Source organism: Hirundo rustica, chromosome 3 (genome assembly GCF_015227805.2).
Source record: "Hirundo rustica isolate bHirRus1 chromosome 3, bHirRus1.pri.v3, whole genome shotgun sequence".
NCBI lineage: Eukaryota > Metazoa > Chordata > Aves > Passeriformes > Hirundinidae > Hirundo > Hirundo rustica.
In genome coordinates, this window is record NC_053452.1 from 35204075 (window position 1) to 35224541 (window position 20467).

The following is a 20467-nucleotide window of genomic DNA, read 5'->3' on the forward strand; positions in this document are numbered from 1 at the left end:
GCCGGCAGCACGTCAGCAGTGCCAGGGGCTGCCCGCCGCCCCCCGGCCCCCTCCCCGCTCCCTCCTCCCCCGGCCGCCGGGCCGTGAGGGCGGGCAGGCACTCGTGATTCCCACGGTGGGAAAAGCCGGAGCCTGCGGCTTTCCCTTGAAAGCTGGTTTTGTGTTCCGAGGGGCAGCTCCGGGACGGGCTGCGGCTCGGGGCCCCTCGTGATCTCTGGGCCTTCGGGCACCGGTGGGAGCTCCGGGCGCTGGGGTGAGGGAGGGCTCTGCGGCGCGGCCCGGCCTCTCCCGCTGGGAACCGGCCCTGGCTGATGGAAGCTCGGAGCGGGTGTTCCTCAAGGGCGTGACAGCAAAGACCTTCAGAATTGCGAAGGGGGTTAATTTATTAATTTATGAGTTCTTCTTATGATCTTTTTTAGGCCCAAAGCAACAACACTTGCTAAAATGAAAATCCACTCTTTAGGCGTTTTAATTTCTTAATTAATTCTATTATCAACTAACAACGAAGCAAAATCTGTGGTGAGGCGGTATTTTGCAGTACACCGACTTAAATTATTAAACCGAAGATACAAATTTCTGTGCTCATGATCTTTAGGTCATTTGACATCACCGTTCGTGCTCTTAGGATGTCGAAAACATCTGACTAATATATCAAAGATACTCCATTTAAAGTCTCCGATTTTTACATATTTCTTAACGTTCAGGCTTAATCTCAAGAGAAACAAAAAACCAACAACAAAACACGAAGGAGGGAAGCCGCAGGAGTAGTAATTTTGCTCTTGTCAGCATTGTACTGCAAAGCCACATCCTAGTAACTACAGCTTTGCAAGGAAGGGTGATGTTGGTGAAATGGAGTGATATGTGATTCACAGATTGTTGACCCAGATTTCACAGATTTCCTAGAAAAGCTGGTGGATCTGCCGCCAGCATATAGACGACATCTCTGGTGGTGATAGCTTTATACTACAGATGCAAAATCCTTCTAGCTGATACTCAGAACGTGGCTGTGTCGAATTTTTTTTCATATATGAGAAAACAAAGAGTTAATTTAAATTGGTGGGGGTTTATTTTGTTTGTTTGTTTGTTTTCTTTTTTCTTTTTTTTTTCTTTTTTTTCTTTTTTTCTTTTTTTCTTTTTTCAGTTGTGAAAGTCCACACAGTGCTTTGTTAGGAAATTGTTCCAAATTCACAGCCAAGTCACTGGTTAACAGGAAGAAATGGGCAATCTTTCGATTACCAAGAAAAATCAGCATGGTTGACAGATTTTTAGACAAAAGCCCTGGGATGTCAGAGATCAAGTCATGGGAAATTAGTCTAAATCCTACTACCAAATTGATGGTGATCCCAGCAGAACTATACAACAGAACAAAAATCTATTGCCCCTCCATGAGATTTCCTGTGGTTGACTATACAATCCAGATGCTGGACAGAATTTCTGGGTGATGTGCCAGGGTTCCCATGCAATTTAGCAGAAAAGAAAATAAATACAATAGCTACAGGAGAAATCTGACAAGATTATGAGTCAGGACTAGCTAACTGCTTTTCCCTAAGGGATTGTGGTTGCTCTGAGGGTTTCAATTATTTGATAGATTACAAATTTGGCAAGTGTAAAGTCAGATTAAGGCAGTGTTAATATCACCTACATGGGAAACACCCGTAAAAATGTAAGTGCTGGACCAGATGTCTAGAGAGATTAAACAGGCTTTTTTTTAAGGGCATTACTTTCAAAATTTGGAGTGGAGATGTCCCCTCTCATAACCACCCCATAAAGTTCTATGTCTATAAAAAAGACTGAGGTGGGGGGGGGGGGGGGAAATCCATGAATCCATGTAACAGAAATCAGAACGCTTCACAACTGAAAACAGAATTACATAACTATTTTAAATATGCAGCCTTAAAAAAAAAACCTCAAAAGTGATGGACATTTCGTTCTTCTAGGGATTTATAAAAGAAAAATGCATTGTTTAGTCCTGCTCCATAGGACATAACAACATGTTTCAACAAATTGCTGTTCAGTGGTCAGCTGTTCCACTATATACATTTGAAATAGTTGGGTTTTTACTCGGAAAAATCAAATAGATGTAATCAGATGTCATCTAGAGAGGGGGAAAAAAGGGGTAGTTTATTTGAAGAAAGGCACAGGCAATCTGTGACAGTATGATCTGTACATCGTCCCTTCCTGTGCCCAGGGAGTGACAGCTGGTGTGACAGTGCCATCTACTGAAGTCCCGATGGACAGTCGATGGAGGCTTCTCCTTCCTCCAGAAGGGGAACTCGTGCACCTTCCACTGTTACAAATACAGTTTCAATGCTTGTCTCTTCCCGCTGGCAGGTCCGTGGCAGGGAGAGCAGAGGAAGTGTGGTTTCCTATGGTTTGAATCCACATCATAAAAGGTCATTTCCAATCCAAAAGGTTGGATGGGGCTCCGAGCAACCCAGTCTAGAGGAAGGTGCCCACAGCAGGGGGGTTGGAACTAGATGGTCTTTAAGGTCCCTCGCAACCCAAGCCACTCTACAATTCTATAATTTTGAGCCTGAGCTATGGCTAATTTGCCAACAGCAGCAAGGCAGCAGATACTCTATTTCCAGGGCACAGCCTGGGCTGCTGGAGACTCAGCTCTTCCTGGCCAGAGGGAAAGGGTGGTGGGGATGAGGGTCACAGAGGAGCCCAGGAGCCTGCAGGTGCCCACTGCTCATGTGCATCTTGTGGGCTTGAGCTGCTGCTGCTCATCCCGATTAACTCATCCACTGCTCTTCTCTGAGGGGTTTGGATCAGCTTCATCAGGCTGTGGGAGCACTCTCCTTGGTGATTCACGTTAAAGAGATGCTGTTTCCATGGGCTGATGCTTTCTCAGACAAAGCTTTAATAAGTGGAAAGTGTGAAATGTGTTAGGTTTACCCTAAACACTTATTTAGGATATGACTTTATTTTGGAGCCAACACAGTAGAATTACATATATGATATGAATGAGGCTACCCATCTAGCAGATGCAAGGATCTGTGAAGTCATTCCTTAAACTAGAGGTATTAAGTGAATTCCAAAACTCAATTACCTATGATTTTAAATACAAATATGTATTTTGTTTCATAAAAAATATGTCAAAACATATGTTTATATCAAGGTAAATTTTGATTCTATGTTTATTAAGTCTATACTAAGTTTTCACTGTTTTTTTGGAGGTAGATTTTGGGACAAAGTTCAACTAAGGGCTCAAACCAAGACGATGAGGTAATTCAGAGACATACCCACATTTTAGGATTTTATCCAAACCAAACCTGAACTCCTAACGTTTTTTTTTTTTTTCAGTTTGCTTATGGGAGAGGTTAAGTTGAGAGAGTGAGAGAGAAAAGAGACAATGAACAGAAAAAAAGAAGAAAAAAAGGAAAAGCATTTCTATATTTTGTCTATAGGGATATTACTTCCTCTTTTTTGCAGACATTTGTTGCAGACCTTGCAGATCCTAAATGAGGGCCTATGCAACATCAGTGTCAAAAGTAGTGAAAAATAATCATGGCAGCATGTGCTTATGGAATTTCTCAGGCAAATGCACCAGTAAACTCTCCCAAGACATTGCCTTGAACATGAAAATACTCAAAACATTAGATTAGTGAACAGAAATTAATACATTATGTATCCATTTCCAGATATGAAATATCCAAATGATAGGGGTATTATTTTATAACTGGAAAAAGACTTGATGCATTTTTAGAGTTATAAAATGGTTCCAAATACAGGTCTTTTTTTTTTAGACTTGTGGTTGTACAGAAAAAATCAGGGTTTTTTTTTTGTTTATAAAAGCAAATAAATACAACGGAAGTTACCCATTTTCTGGTATCTTGTAGACGTATGAGAGAGTGATTTGTAAAGAACAGCTGGCTTCAGTGGGGAAAGCTGAGCTGTGAAAGCAAGCTAACCATCTGAGGGAATGATGTGGGCTCTGAAAAAAAATTAAGAACATTGATGAAATCCACAGGAAATCACTAATTATGGTAGTCATAAAAATAACAAACCAGAATGCTTGCCCTGTCAATTACTGCAGCCAGGGCTAATGCTGTCATGATGCTGCAATCACAGAGTCAGCTGTGCATGTGCACAGATGGATGTGCTGCTCCATACACAGATACTGAATGCAGAGCTGCTTTCAGATGTGTTTTACACATCTTCACAACAGAGTTCTTTACAAACAGAACAGGGTTTGGATGCTTCAGCGATATTTGTTTAATAGAAAGTAACACCAAAGAAGTACTTACAGCAGTTTGGTTTATTTTGCCTGATGCTGTGTTCTGTGTTGTGTAATAAATCAATTTTACTAATCCATCTTCTGATTTATGAAAAAGCAGCTATTACAGCTTAGGGCAGCAAATGAAATGGCACCAACCCTATTGGATGGTATAAAGCTGAGCTTTTTTTCCAAAGAAATATAATCATTGCCCAGTGACAGCGGTAATACCTAGTACCCATCTGGTGTTGTGCATAAACAGCTATTTTTAGGACTGCTACTCAAAATATGAGAAGCTTGCTGCACTTTATACAGTAGAGTGTGACTCCTTGCTGTGCTAAGCATCAGAAATCATGTTTATGGAGCCAAGCTCTGTGTTTACAGTGGTGGTGTGTGGGAGTCCCACTTTAGAGGAAAAAGGAAGCGAAGATTGCTCAGCTATCTGGTGCAGAGCTTTGGCAAGAACATCCTCTATTCATGGAATAGCCTTCATTAAAAAGTCCCAGGGTGGTTTTTGGCATTCAAAACCAGTTAAAAGCAGAATCAACCATTAACTGCTACATTTTTAGTTTAAAGTACTTCCAGATTTTGACAAGAAGCTGCAGGCTAATTATTTATCAAATAAAATGGTGCCAGTCAGCACAGAGAGCTAGCTGGTTACACTCTCTGTCAGCTGCACTGCATAAAGGTCTGATGCAAAACAGGGTGAAGAAAGCAGAAGGACTCCCCTCAGCTTCAGCGGGTTTTGGGCCAGGCCTCAGGAGTGCAAGATGAAGGAAATGAGAAACGTACGTTACAAACAGAGCTATAAGTGACAAGGCACTAATCTGCTTCTCCATCTGCGCCTCACTGAGTGGAGGATTAGAAGCCTTTGAATTTGACAGTTTGCCTTTTCAAGGTGTTTTCAGTCTGGTATGTAACTTAAACTTCAGCAACTTCCTATGGTTGTGGTTATTATTTTAAGACTTGTACACAGAAATTGAATCCAAATTCAAGAAGGAAGATTACGGGTTGTCTCTCAACGGGGAGCTTTTGGGCTGGAAGGAGGTTATTAGAGGCAATTTTGCCTTGCACCAGTTTTATTTGGTACTTCAGCCCACTGTTTCTGCTAAGTATCTTGCGGGCAGAGATTTTCTGCTGATGCCAAGACGGGCATCATTAACGGGGGGCAGAAAATGGGTTTTTGTGAACCAGAATATTAGAAGGGGGGGGCTGAAACGCAGCAGGAGACGGACAGTGAAAAGGGCCTGTAGAACTTTTGAGCTCTTGCACGCACATCCGTGGGGGGCTAGCGGGAGAGGCTGAAAGCGTCCAGGTCAGCGTGGCCACGGAAAAGACCAGCGCGATGCTGTGACACACTCGGTCAAGTATTTCCTGTGCAGCGATGGAGGGCCTGCCCGGCCCAGGGATATCCCCGCGGGGCTGCGCCACCCCCGTCCCGGCAAGGTGAACGGGGATGGAGACACGGGCTGTGGCTGCCCCGGCCCGGCGGAGCGGGGGGAAAGAGGCGCGGTCCTGCGAGGTACGGCGGGCAGGGCGGGGGGCTGCCCAAACCCGCGGCCGGCGCTGGCACCGCAGCCGGGGATGCGCGCCGGCGCGGACCCGGGCTTTGGCACGGCTGGAGAGGCGAGGGCGGGGCGGCGGCAGCAGCGCGGAGCGCAGGACCCCGCGGCCGGGGCCGTCCCGTCCCGTCCCGTCCCGCTGTAGCGGTTCGGGGCAGCGCCCGCCACGGCCAAGGAAAACTAACGGAAACTCTTTCAGGGAGCCCTGCGCGTGCGCTGCCGCGCGCGCTGAGCCCCCCGCCCGCGCGGGGCACGTCGGGGCTCGTGGTTCGCACGGGCCGGGCGGCCCGCGGCAGAACGGGGTCGCGGGACTACAGCTCCCGGCAGCCCCCGCGGCGCAGCCCCGTCCCGTGCCGGGCGACTCTGGTGTGTGTGCGGAGAGCCGCGGGGCTGGAGATGCGTGAGCGGCCGCTCCGGCCCGGGGCAGCGGGGCCGCAGGTGAGCGCGGCGGGACCGAGGGCGCCGCCGCCGCCGCCGTGCGCGGCAGCGGCCGCGGGGTCGCGGTGTGCGGGTTGTGGGCGTGCGTACAGGGGTTGGGGCCGCCGCCGCGCCGGGGAAGGGCGGGGGCGGACTCGAAAAGTTCCTGCCGCGGCGGCGGGAGCGGCTGCCGAGTCCGGCACGGGCCGTGCCCCGGGGGAGCGCCCGCGGGACCCCGCTGGGGGAGAGCCCCGCGGCGGCAGCTCCGCCCTGGGCGCCCCGGGGTGGGGGTGACGGGCCGAGGCCACATCATCTCCGGAGATGGTGCCGGCGGGGGCGGGTCGCGCAGCGGGGATTTAAACCTGGGAGGGACGGGCGGCTGCCAGCGCCGGCCCGGACGGGGCTGCGTGAGCCGCGGCAGGCAGGACGGGTCCCGCCCGGCGTCCGTGGCGGGGAGCTGCCGTCCCTCCCGGGGGGAACGGCCCCTGCGGGGGTAAGAGCTGCGAGTGCGGCCGCCTGGAGCGGGGCTCGGCGTCCGCGTCAGCGGGACGGAGGGGAGAGTTAAGGGCCAGGTGTTGGGGAAGGTGCCCGAGGGACGCTTGGTTTGGGGGCAGCAGGATCGGGAGGGACAGCGCTTCTGGGCGAGCTCAGGCTGCGAGCTGGGCAGCAGGGGAAGGAGGCGGAGGGACTCCTTCATAGCCCCCGTTCCTCTCTGCTTTTTGAGGTGTAGGGTTTTGTTTGCTGAAATAAGAATGCAGAATTGTAGACTGGATGTCAATTTCGGCATGAACTTACTTGATTTGATGTTCGGTAGAACTCGATCCTCAATACAAAGGGAGCGGTTTCTATGGTATTCCTTTCTTAGAAAGATCTATTCTTTCCTACCGAGTAACAAAAATAAACTTCTTCAAAGGCTTGTATGCAAATACACATGGTATCAAAAGGCTTTGTCGATGGAAATGCATCGCGCTTTTGATAAATATAATTAGCGTTCTAATTAGGCAGTTGTAGGTGAGCTTTCACAGGGTGTTTTCACTGTCTAATTTAAACTTGCCTAGCAGACTCATTAATTCTTTCACATCATAAGGCTCTTCTGTTCTCTATTATGTTGGTTAGGCATTGCTTTTTGTAATTCAAATCCACCCCTAAGGCTTCGTATTTGCTGTCTCTGGTATCTCTGAGAGGTGCGGGAGAGGAAAGCAGCATGTAGAAAACAAGGACAAATCATCTTCAAGCAGACTTGAAGACATTGTGAGGCTGCTTTCTTGAGAAAGGTCCTTAAATGTTACTGTTGCTCTCCTTACTCTTCCTGTTTACTGCTTTCATCTGTGTCGGGTTTAGCATGTTCTTTAAGGCAGAAGTTTCTTTTCAGGTGTCCTTGCTAAATGTCCAACAACTCTTCTGTATTTGAAGGCAAGAGTTTCTAGATATCTATGTTGATAATCTAGAAGTATCAATTTGATCTCTCTTTCAGAGCCCCTGTTAGGAATTTTTATCACAGTACCAACAGCTTATTTTCCTTCCAGTACTGCAATTTGTGTATCTCTCTTACCTTATCTACCTTTCAGAATGCAATGACAATAGGGCTTTGTACTATTACACTGGTAAATACCAGGAGTGCATAGTGTATTTAATGGATTGTTTTAGCAATTCTCAGCCTTACTTCTGGGAAGGATAGTTTCTGCTGTCCTTTCTACTTATTTCTGTGTGCAATAAGATATGGCATTTCTCTTCTGAAATTTCATTGCAAGGGTAATACACTTTCTGAGATGATTTTTTTTTTTTTTTTTTTTTTATACATAAGAGATGGAAAAATATATGAGCTTACTGATTTTGGTATCCTGTATGGATCAATTTGCCATAAAAACTGTTAGCAGTATGTAGTATCTAGGTCTCTGGACCACTTTTGCATCCGTAGAAGACTTTCCTGTGGAAGAAGTTGCATGGGGTATCTTGAAATTACTCTTTTCAAACATTTCATCTGCTCATGAGATGCTTGAAATATTGAATCAGGTAGCATAGCATTTTGTAACAAATATCTCAAGCCCATGCTCTTGACCTTTTTTTTTTTCCCCAAAGGTTGTAGCAGACTTGCCTTTTTAATCAGATGTGTGAGCATTATTAAATGATTTCATTTTTTTTTCCAAAGGAACTGACCAATGCTCAATTGTATGCTCTACATATCTTCCTATAGTTAGAGTTTGTGCAAGTCATTCTTCAGTTTTCTTGAGTAACAGTATTAAAATGATACCCTGAGTACATGCTGCCGCATAGAGTTTGAGTTTTTTATCTTGTATCTTTTTTTGACATTCCTATGCATTTAATGAATTTCCTTCCCTACCCACCAGCTTCTCAATATAGATGTACAGAGCAGAGCTGTGTTCTACTGCTCCCTCCCCCTGCCTTTTTTCTTGTTTTCCTCTTAAGTGCTTTGCTCTGCTAAACTGTTGTTAATTAGAAGCTGTGGTAACATATTGGTCATTGCTAGATCTGATTTTTCCTGTGAATCAAACAGTGGGAAGGCAGTCAAATTTAACTTACAAATGCAAAATGCTTATAATGTAACAAATTTGAGTAAAAGGAGCTGGTATCCTGCTGCGTATAAGTAGAGTGATTATGACATGGGTATGCGACTTTATGCATTTCATGTGAAATAACAACTTTGTCTTTTCCCCTACAGGCAGAGTACAACATTTCAAAATGCTGGAGATTATCTGGGTGATGCTAGAGATTACGTTTAATGTGATTGTGTCTTCAGACATTCTGCTCCTTCATTTTATGAGCTAAAATATTTTATAAAAATGAAATCAGATATATTCATTGATCTTCAAGTTCACCGTGTCCTGTGAATTCAGAGAAGACTTTCTGAAGGAGGAATACATTCATCACATACGTGGACTTCTGTTGTTGCTCAAGGATACACTTTTTTTTCATTGTAAAAGGCTATTTGCATGAAGATGAGTCTTCATTTAAGATATGATCTGTGTGATTAGGTGAACAAGGATACTTTTAATGAATTACCAACATCTATTTCCGTCTGTTTCTCCAGCTTTTGTTTTTTAATAAAAATGAAGGACAAGTATAAAACAGCAGAGCTGATGTGTTTCTGTGAGGCCTTTATGTAAGCCTCTGTGTCTGGATGTGGTGCTAAAGGACAGGCAATCTGCTTTTGATCAGCTGATTGTGACTGCAGAAAGAGAACCTTTAATTTAAAGTAACTTGCAGCTGTAATTATTTTACTCTTTGACTTGCACCAAATGAAAGGGAACTTTAAATTTTACTGGTCAGGAGCATTTTACTGAACTAAGAAAGGGAAACTTACATTATCCTTGTTTTCGTTTCAAACCAAGAACTGATACCGTATTTTACTTAGAGTTTGACTACTAGGGAGATCTGGGCAGAGTAAAGCAAGTCAGATGTCAGCAAACGACTCTTCTCCCCCATCCTTACAGAAGTTTTCCCCACCTACGTGTCATGCTGCTGCACCACAGACCCCATCTTTGTCTTCAAGTCCCCAGTCGGGGCTCTCCAGCCGACTCTCCAATGGCAGTTTCAGTACCCAGAGCCTCACCAACTCCCGAGGCTCTATGCATGGGATCTCCTTCCTTCTGCAGATCGGTCTCACTCGAGAGACTGTCACCATTGAAGCTCAGGACCTGTCCCTCTCTGCTGTTAAAGACCTCGTGTGCTCAATAGTTTACCAGAAGGTATGGTATAATGCTGCCATGTTCTGCTGATGACAGCAGTTGTTTGCTAACAGGCTATTTGCTAACAGGCTGTTTAGTGAATAGCAGCTGAGATATGCCAAGAGTTTGGTATGGTGACAAAGATCTATGTTATGTATTTGCAATTATGCAGAAAGAAATTTGGGTAAGTCTCAAGGGAGAAACTTTTAATTCAAAAAGAGTAAACCCTCCTCTTACTTTCTTACTTGTGAAATCTAGTAAAAGAAGATGTAGTTCTAAATTTTCTACGAGAATGACTTTTCACAATATGGACAGTTTTTTCCTTTCAGCAATTGTCATGGATACCTTAGGTTTTTACTGGCTTATGCTTACTATTGTTGAGGAACGTTCTTGGATCTGTATAGCCAGCCACAGTGGCAGTACCAATTGTGGCTATGGACATGCGTAGCAGGGCCACAGACTTGATACTAGCTGTTCTTTTTGTTTCTAGTTAATAATTAAAGCTCCCACCAAACAGCTAATAATGTCCTAGCATTGTTTTTCTGTATACTGAATACATGTGTTACTCTTACATATCCGTATAATTTCTGTTAGGAGAGGGTTGACTGAGAAATAAAGGAATCTTAGCACACTTTTCTGTTCTGTCTTGGCTACCCTATTGGAAATTCTGTCTCTCTAGGAAGGAACACTGATCATGCTGGCTTTGCATCCAGATTTTATCTTTAGGGTAAGAAGGCTAGATCGCAGGAAGCAGCCTGAAAAGAAGTTAACAGTATTTCATAAAATAAGAAATAATTGCTATTTTTCATCAAGGTCAGGGAATTATCTCCATTGTTGTGATAATTACAATATTTGTTGTTGGTTAGTTTTATTATATAATTCCTTTCCACCTAATAGCCTGAAAAATCATAAGTACATTATATTGTATTTGGATATGCTTGTGTGTCTTTTTTCCCCATCTCATAACTTACTGCGTCTTTCATATTTTTACAAACTAGTTTTCAAACAAGCCAATTTCATAATAACTTCCAGAATATAATTCAGCATGTCTATCTCTTTCTGAAGAGACGAGTTATTTGAGTCAACTTTTTTTTCATGTACCGTGCATGTTAGGTGTACCTTTATGCAGCCATCTTAGGGGCTGCTTTTTCTTTCTATATCAGCTCCTTCTCTTTACATCTGCATATTTCCTGTCTTCTGTCTTGAAGAAAGATGAAAACAAGTACACTCACACTTATTTTTCTTTTTTCCTTTCTGTTTTTTAGCAGGCTCAGCTAAAAGTTTAACTTGAGGTCTTGTTATAGTTCAAACTTCTTACAAGCTAAACCTTATCTACTGCAAAACTGATGAGGATTTCATGAGCAGTTTTCCTTTTTGTCTGGCTTCGCCGCAGTTTCTGCTCTCCTTCAGCTGATGCTACTAGAAAGTGACTGCTCAGTGAAAATGTTGCTGGCAGCAAACTGATCATGAAACAACCTCGTGTGTGGTGGATTCATCTTTCTTAAGTTGTTTTGCAGCTAGTGCACGAGTGGCAATATTCTCCCTGTACTCTTTATTTGAGTATTTGAATATGTCCTGCCTTGAATTTTTTTTCTCTTTGATCTGGTGACTGTTGCAAGACTGTTAAATGTTCTTGGATTAGTATATACCTAATGTGAAATTAGTATATACCTAATGTGAAAATTGTGAACTGCATTCTGGTCGGTAGTCATGCAAATGGTTGCTGTTTTTTTCCAGTTAAAAGCTTTGAAGCTGCTGGGTATGCTGTTGAGATTCAACAGTGTTAAAACTCCCCTTTCCTCTGGTATTCCACAGCCTGCTTAAACTGCCTTGTCTTGACTGCAGGGTACTGTGTGGTTTGTTGTTGTGATAGTACTAACAGCATCTACTTGCTGTCTCATTTCTTTAATGAATAAGGAGAAATACCTTTTCTTTTACTTGGAGTAATGATAGCTTTTCTTCTTTCTTCGGTGTTATCTTTACTAGAGTTAAATGGACATTTCCTTCCTTCTTGTATTCCTCTACATAGAGGAGTCCTTCTTCACTTACTTGGGAGCCTGAACCACCTGCTTAACTGTATTTGGGGCTACAACTGCAGTATTAAAAATGTTGGTTAGGACTCTGCTTTTCTGTGTTTCCTGCTTCAGACACTGGTGTTCAGTGTAGCTTGTTCAGAAGGTTTTGCAGAAGGGTAATTAGAAGCAGCATCAGCAGAACTGAAACTGAAGAGGCATGTGTCTGCAAGGAGAGTGAGATGAGTAATGCAAATATTTGGTGTGTCTCTTAGCTCTGTTACAGATGTTCAAAACATCAGGAGATGTTTTCTCCTTTTTAAGTGCTTTTCTTCAATTTTTTTCAAGTTTAAAGTTTGGGAGGCACTGTGTTAGGGTTGTTGTTTACTGGAATGGTTAATGGAAGTCCTCAGAAAATCCAAGCTTTAGGCTTTATAGAGATGCTTCAAAAAAATTCTTGCTTATGGTCTCCAGTACATTCACTTTCTTCTCTGTTCATCCCTTATCTGGGTTGCTGTGTATTAAAGTGTCAGACATACAGTTCTCAGGGGCAGTCTGGAGAGGAACCTAAGGTGGACACACATGGCTGCTGGAACAGAGGGACAGTGTTTAGAAGCAGAAAAACTTGTAGCAGGTAGACAGTGTGTATCCTTGCACAATGATCAGATATTACAGAGGCAAGTTCTTAATCCTGTTCTGTGTTGGAATACTGTTTCTTCATTCCTCATGTGAAGTACAATAAAGGGATTACTGACTTAGAACTAGAAACTCGCATGTGGTGATGTTCCACTGCCTGCAAACTGAGAATTAGGTTGGACAGAATGTTCTAAATGCTGTATTTTAGTTTATCTAATTTTATTCTGGTTAGAGCTATAAATGAAAAACATTTGATTACTTGTACTATTACTTGTGTAGTATGAGTACCTGCAAGATTTGTCATAACTTTTTTCAGTAAACTTATGAATTTTTCATGTTTTTGCAACTTCTCTATATTTTTTGGTCCACAGACCTGTCCTTCATCATTTTCACTTTCAGTCACATTCAGCATTCTCCTTTTCTGTATGTATTTCCTCTGATGGCTTCCTTACATTTTGCTCTGAAACAGACCAGTTGCTCCCCTGCCTTAGAATGTCTCTCTGAAATTCTCATGATCCTTTAACCATTACATTCTTTTAGATTGAGTACTGATACTTCACCCGTGAAGTCTGTTTCGTATTCTTCCTGCCTAGGTTTTTTTTTTTTTGACTGAACCACCTAAAGGCATCATTTAGCAAAATCAAAGGGATATTTTCTTATGTTTTGCTGATTAGATTTGGCTTCTGTATTTTCATTGCATTACAAGGATCCATCCATGTTACAAATGGATCCCTATAACTCTTTCAGTAACACCTTGAGTGTAATAAATAACAATACTGCAACCAGTGTTCTGGGTTTTTCTCCAGGTTAAGCTCGTAATAGTTCATGGTGTTTGTTTTTGAAAGGCTCTAAAATTAATGCAAATCATCTCTTCTGTTCAGATGTGCTCAAATCTATTTCCTCCTACTGCTCTGCCTTCTTGACTTGTCAACTGTTTTCTCCATGTGGGCTCAGTAATGCAGAGACTTAGCAAGAGTTGAGGCATGAGAAGCAAACGTGCTTGTGAGAGGGAGGGAGCTGGGTAATTACTGGGGGTACAGAGGTGTTACATGGGGGCAGATCAGCATTTCCAGCACGGTAACAGGTTTGTATGCTGGAAAACCTAGCCAAGCAGTAGTCCAAGTATGTCTGTACCGAGGCATCTGGTGACGGGAAGATCTCCTGCAACATGTTTAAAGCTAGTTGTCTGTGTGATAATGTGATTTGGCACATGATTCTAAAGAGTGGGAGTGAATAGCTGGGTAGGGATGCAGGAGAACAGAATGGATGACTTCAGGGAACGAAGAAACTTTCCAGTGGTGTTTTGGACCATTAGATTTTGGAATTAACTTTCAGTGGTTTGAAGCATTTGTTTTGAGTTATGACGGGTCATGAGATATTGGACCTTGAAACAATATCCGCCTACACTTTTCCCTAGTGTGAATTTTTGGCAACTGATCCAGAATTTTGTAAAGTAACTCCTGGAACTTGAAGTAAAGGGATTTTTCAGTTACTGCCAAGATAGAAAGAAGCCTCAGTTGTGTTTTGCTCAGCAATACTGACTGCTGTATGTTGGTTGAGTTCTGGATAAAAAAAAGACGATGTAATGCACTCTCAATTAAAGCTAGATATGCTGTAATATTTACAGTATGATCATGCTAGATGGCACCAATGATTTTTCCTCAGTGTAGCTGCAGTAATGCACTAGTTGTGTTATTTGTGCTAGTACCACTCAAGTATTAAGAATTACGTATATTCTTGATATAAGTTGATGTTATTGGTGTACCAGAGATTAATTTTGGCACAGTCTAGTGCATACGTAGACTTCCCACAAGTGATTTCCTGTCACTAGATGCTCTTTTGGAACTATTAAGACTGGGAACAGTCATGTTTTTGCTTTTAGGAAACTTGGTAATACTGAGATTAGCAATTTATGTGTTCTGAGTAACTGTGAAGATACATTAGGCTTTTATGCAGGAAAGTAATAGCTGTATAATCCCGTAAGATAAAGCAGGCATTAAAAAGTTCTGCTTTGAGTTTTGTTTTCAAGTTTACATTATGAGCTCTTAACACTTCAAAGGAACTGGATAATGTTCTTCCTTAACGGCTTCATGTAACTGAGCGTAAGGAAAGCTATAAAAGCTGTACTTTGCTGCAAGAGTACAAGAGCGAAGAATTTGGTAGTGTACAACTTGAACATAGTTCAACTATTGAACATAGTTTAAGCTTTGCGTAAAAATTCTGTTAAAAGATACCACTTGAAATAGAGCCCCTGTTAATCGATGAGGTTATTCTTGGCCAGCAGTCTGCGCACAGCCTTCTGGCCAAGGTGCTAGCAAGGAATGCTGTATTCCCGAATGGACTGGGGAGCGGAAGAGAGAGCCGGGCGCCGCACGCCTGTAAGGAGCCAAGCTGCTTGCTCGGAGCTGATCGCTCCCTGCATCGAGGCCCGGCCAAGTGCCTTAGACAGGGCTGTGCTGGGCCACCTGCAGCTCATCAGAGCCGGCCGTGGGGAGGGCAGCTGGCCAGTGCTTCCATGCCTTGGGTGCACAGGGCTGGAGTGGGGGCAGACGAGAGGAATCTGAGCCAGAGTGCGTGGAAAGGACTTGGGAGGCAAGCATCTTCCCGGTAGTGCCTGTTCTTTTGTAACTGGGAGGATTTTTTTTGGTGAGGGTCAGGGGGAAGTGTGCAAGGAAAGATGAGGATTAGTTCATCTGACTTGAAAAATTTTGTTAGGTATGATGGAATTTGGAGGCTGCTGCAGCTCTGTCCCTGTGTGCAGCCAGAGACAGCAAGACTGACCACATATACCTGATAGGCACTAGCATTTGGATACAGGTGGGCAGCACTTAGGTGTATACGCACAGATCCAAACAGATCAACAGTGTGTCTGTCTGTGAGCACTCACATGAACACAAACAGCACCAGCGGTCCTGTGCTGTATCAGTCTCTGGTGGTTCAGGATGGAGGTCTGGTGTGGGGAAAAAACTGTACAGACACATACCTACTCACCCACCAGAAAAACAAAAAGCAACAAAAGAAAGTGGGTGTCTCCAGCAGCTGACTTCAAGCACTCTCTGCCCACTAGCAGATGTGGGATCTTGGTCTTTCCAGTTGCTGGATATTCAAGCTCTTGATTTCACTTGCTCTGACCTTTCCAGTCACAGACATTACAGGGTCCTCTTGCTCTGATTGTTGGCAGTCAGACCCCACCCGTACACACACGGGCGAGTGAGGGAAAATCATTCAGGAAAATAGCTAGAAATTGAATTTAATGAGAATAGAGGATGGGTGGTGCTGATGATGCACAGGGCATGATCAGACAATTGTTCTGACCAATCCCTGTTTACAGGTGACCTCCTTCTTTTATCTTCTTATCTCTCAGTTTTTTTCCCACGTTTATTCCCCCCTGAATCACCTCTTTCCTTGCCTTTGTTTCCTCTGTAAACATTCTGTAGGTATTGTACAATCCTAATTTCCCAGCATTTTATAATCTGTACCATGCCATTGGACTGCAACCCCTCTCAGGCCAAAAAGTGTTGTAGTGTTGACTTATCTGATCAGTGTATGTGTGGAAACTGGGTCTAAGGATGTCCTGTGAAGGCCAGGGTATCTTTTCCCTGGAGTTCTTAGTTTGGGTTAATGTTGATGCTGCTTTCTAAGGGATGGGTTCCTGCCTGCTCTTCTTTCTCTGTGCTCCCCTGGCTTATGGAGATGGGCCTTTGGTGGCCTGGTGGCTCCTGAGAAGGGCCTGTGAGGATCAGGGCAGGGTGCTGGTGGGTTTCCCCCACCTGCCTTTTTCCTCTGTACTGCTTTGTGGATGTGCAGACAAGTGCCCGACAGGCAGGACAGGTAAAGAGCTACTGTGACGTTCCTCAGCTACTGCCTGTCCCTCTTATGGATTCAGGAAAATGTCCTAGCAACTGAAGCTCTCCATACCAATGAACAGGCTATCTTCGTCTCATCCTTTTAGCTTTTGGAATTCCTATTTCAGAAATGGAGATCAGGCATGCACAATGTCTGGAAAAATATGTCCTTGTGCAGTCTTGTCATGTAGTACAGAAACTGTATACAGAGTCTGTGTTCAGTGAGAGGATTCTTGTAGTCCATACTAGTAGAGATTATTCCTTTGTTAGTTGTGCTCTTGTGATTCTTAGTCTAGAAGTCACCGATAAAGCTCAAGTTTGTAAACAGAAGGAATACATTTTAAGGAGGTTGAATGTTAGAGTTACAAAACCAAACAGTCTTTCACAGTCACTTCTTTTATGTGCATGTATGTTTGTTTTGGAAGAACAGGGCAGTAAATCATATCATGACAATATGAGAAGCATTCATGACGCATAGCTTAGAAGGTCAGTATAATTAATGGAGAATCAAATGAAGGTGTTGATTGTTGGATTGCTACAGCTCTAACAATCTGTAACATATAATTTTGCTTTTTTCACAATATTTCTACTCCATATAAGTTAATTTTGCCTTTGTCTGGAATTTATTTGAAAACCAAAATCTTTATTATAGGTATTATAATGTTATTTGGGTTAATGTTGATGCTGCTTTCTAAGGGATGTAATATCTCATTTTTAATGATTACACTTGCTGTCACAAAGAGCACTTGAGAGTTCATCTGTAACTTTATTTTGTCAGCTAATGCTTTTTAGTAATGAAAATTAATGTAGTACGTTTAAAACACTTTAATAAATCCAAGATTTGTACATGAGAATGGATAAATGGTGCATAGGCAGAGCATATTTTGTCATAGCAATTAAGATAAGTGCTGCTTGGCAGGTGATTATGTGACCTCTGGTTACATGTGTAGGGATATTCTGCCAGCTGCATGACAGGGTTATAGTCTTAAAGAGTAAAAAAATATAAAAGAGAAAGACGTATCTTTATCAAAAGGAGACTCAAACCTTAGAGGTTTTCACCTTAGAGGTGAAATATCTTAGAGGCTTCCTTAAAATCTGTGGTTCATAGGTGGTTCTGTGGACTTAATACGAAGAGGCAATAGTTCACATGATTCCCTGAGTCATGAGTTATCCCTCCTGGAAGCTGAAATTAATATTTGTGTTATTAAAAAGTGTCAAGTGTATCTGCAGGCAGATATATACTGTTGTAATGTTGATTTTATATCCCTTCTGATATAATTAAGTTCTTCAACAGTATAATGTAATTAACAGAAGTTAACTGTGTATCAAGGAATAAAACCTCACAGCACTTATTTTAATAATGTAAATATATCTTGCTTTCTTGTCAATTAAGGCACAGTGGGATTTTGGGTTAGAGCTTAAAGTAAGTTTATGACATGGTTTCAGGTATGAGGAAACGTCAGTTCCCTTGGAAGAATTACTAGTTGCTTTATTTTTGTGTGTTCTGAATATAAAATCAAGTCCTGTGCGTACTTGCAGAGATACTGAGACACGTATTTGGGCAGCACAGTTGATTCTTAAGCTTTATATTTTCTTTCCTATTACAAATGATCTTTGGGCAGTTGGAAAAATGTGATTTTCAGAATATTTTTGAATGTTTGCTATTTTATGTAGGAAACCCGAGAGTGAGTTGAGAGACAGAGGAAGCAGCCAGCTGCTTTGGCATTGGCCCAGTAAATCAGTTTCTTATTGCTGTGTGCTAAATACCGATGCATCAGTATAAATTTGTCAGCTCTGTCTTTTGCTTTTGAGAGGGTTAAATTGTACAAATTCTGCCTTTCTTAGTGACTGTCCAGGGTAAATAGCATGCTTTCTGGAGCATGAACACAGCGTTATGTGTCATGTAATTATGCAGTGTTTATACATCAAACAGAGAAGACCAACTTGATATTTCAGATAAAATTGCTGATGTAAAGAGAACATTATTTTTTTTTCTGAATGGGAGGAAAGTGTGAAAACAATGGGCACGATGGATATGATACCTTCATTATGTTTTTGATTTGATGAAGGAACAAATCTCTGATTTTAGTTAAGAACAATTAATATACTATAAGCTTTGTGCAGTTTAGATACCTATTGACTGTGTAACATAAATTACTGACTTGTTACCTCATTAATTAAAAGTTTCTTCTGAGCTTTTCCATATTTTTTCCCCCATTTTTCCCATTTTGTTCTGCGTGTGTGTTCCCACCTCAAGTTTGAATTCTGGTTTTAACCAAAAGATCAAAGGAGCTGCTTGAGTGCTGCTCATTCCTCTTCAGGGTCTGTTCCTGATTCTTCCCCATGAACTGTTTACTTTTAAGCTTTTCATTTTAAGAAGTTTTACTCATACTTGAAATTTTGAAGAGTAGGGAAAATACAGAATGGGAAAGCTTTTTTTTCATTGGCATGTCATAGAAAAGTGGCATGTTATTTGGTGTATCTGTTTCCTGTGTGGATTTTTTATTCTGTCCTTGTGGGGATTTGAGTTTTCCTTTTCACAGAATCACAGAAAATAGGTAATGTTGGAAGGGATCACTGGAGGTCGTAGAGTCCAACTTGCTGGCTGAAGCAGCATCCTTCGGAGAGTGTTACTCAGGATTTCTCATATCTGTAGATCTAAACTGCTGCAGAACAATGGCAAGGAGCCTCTTAACTGGCTTGCTTCTCAAAAAGTGTGTGGCAGCTGCTGCTGGAGTGTCTCGAGCTGAGTACCTGCCTGACCAGAATACCTGTGAAATAAAGGTTATAGGCGGTGCTATCCAAGTTAAAGGCATGCATTGGCTTTTACTTGCCAGACTGATCATGCAGGTCCGAGAGATTAAAAACCCAAAGAAACAAAAACCTTAACACTTACTTATTTCAGGTTAAAAATAAAATTTAAAAATTTCAGAAAATGCTTTGTTTCCTCAAAAATAAGCAGGAAAATTTTGTTACCATGCAACATTTACAACTCTTGAGTTCTATAGCTGTTATTGAAAACATTGATGTATAGAATTATCAAAGAGCATGTATTCATTTAGAGTTTGATTTCTGTTGCAGTTCCCAGAGTGTGGTTTCTTCGGCATGTATGACAAAATTCTCCTGTTCCGCCATGACCTGAACTCAGATAATATTTTGCAACGAATTACATCAGCAGAAGAGATACATGAGGGAGATCTTGTTGAGGTTGTACTCTCTGGTAGGTATTATTTTAACAGTGGAACAACTCTTTATTCGGTAGATTAAAAAAATTGGACTTCATGGTGCATTATTTTCGTGTCTGCCTTGAGCTTTTTCACTTAAGTCTCACATATTTTGGGGCAGAGCTTTCCAAGAAAGTCCAAGTGTCACTGATGCTTCAGTACTCAGTTTTGTAATTTTTTCCATTGTTCTGTTTTAATCTTCTTCAGGTTTATCATTATAAATGAATCTGAATTTTACAAATGGGCATTTATAAGTATAATAATATCAGTTTTTAATTTTTATAATTGTTTAAGGTTGTGCTAAATCGGCACAATGTGAAATGCAGGCAGGATTCAGAATTTGTTCTTCCAACTGTTGTGGATTTTCTTTTGCTTATATCTGTCTTTTTGTTCTGTACCTTTTGCTATTGGTGGCTTATGCTGCCATAAGACTTACATAAATGTTGTTGCTGAATCCTACCTATAAAAGCAGACTCTTATGGGTTATTGTACTTCTCAAAAACGGTTTCTTTAAACAATGTAGTCCTTAGAGTGGGGGTTATTAACCAATAACGAGGACAAAATAACCCCAGCCTGGATTGTTGTTGTATATGTTTGATCAATACTTGGTCAAATTCAATCAAAAGTCAGCTGTAGTTAAACTACAAATAAAAGCTGGATTAGTATTGAACAGTTTTTTAAGTCTTTGAGGATAAAGTGATAAACTGAGGCTACATATTAGGAAGAGAGACCTCTTGACTGTCATCAGCTTAGATTTGTAAACTTGGTCAATAAAGTATGAATTTGATAGCTATAAGGCCGAGTCCATGGCCGCATTTCAGGGCATGTATAAGATGTTCAGTAATTGATCATCTTATTTTGAGCTT

At 42.2% G+C, this 20467-nt stretch overlaps 1 protein-coding gene across 6 annotated transcripts in view; it reads left to right on the forward strand.

The window, feature by feature from the left end:
• Nucleotides 1-4898: 4898 nt before the first annotated feature.
• Nucleotides 4899-20467, forward strand: part of PRKD3 (protein kinase D3) — a 42300-nt gene continuing 26731 nt past the window's right edge. The window contains exons 1-3 of one of the 6 annotated variants that reach the window (XM_040059315.2): nt 4899-5131; nt 8879-9905; nt 19459-19597. In XM_040059315.2, coding sequence (XP_039915249.1) covers nt 9615-9905; nt 19459-19597 — 430 coding nt within the window. In that variant the 5' untranslated portion in view covers nt 4899-5131; nt 8879-9614. Of the gene's footprint in view, nt 5132-5285; nt 5306-5721; nt 5742-6126; nt 6220-6592; nt 6692-8878; nt 9906-19458; nt 19598-20467 lie in introns of those variants that run through there. The other 5 variants (XM_040059318.2, XM_058419911.1, XM_058419912.1 and 2 more) reach the window with 5 other exon arrangements.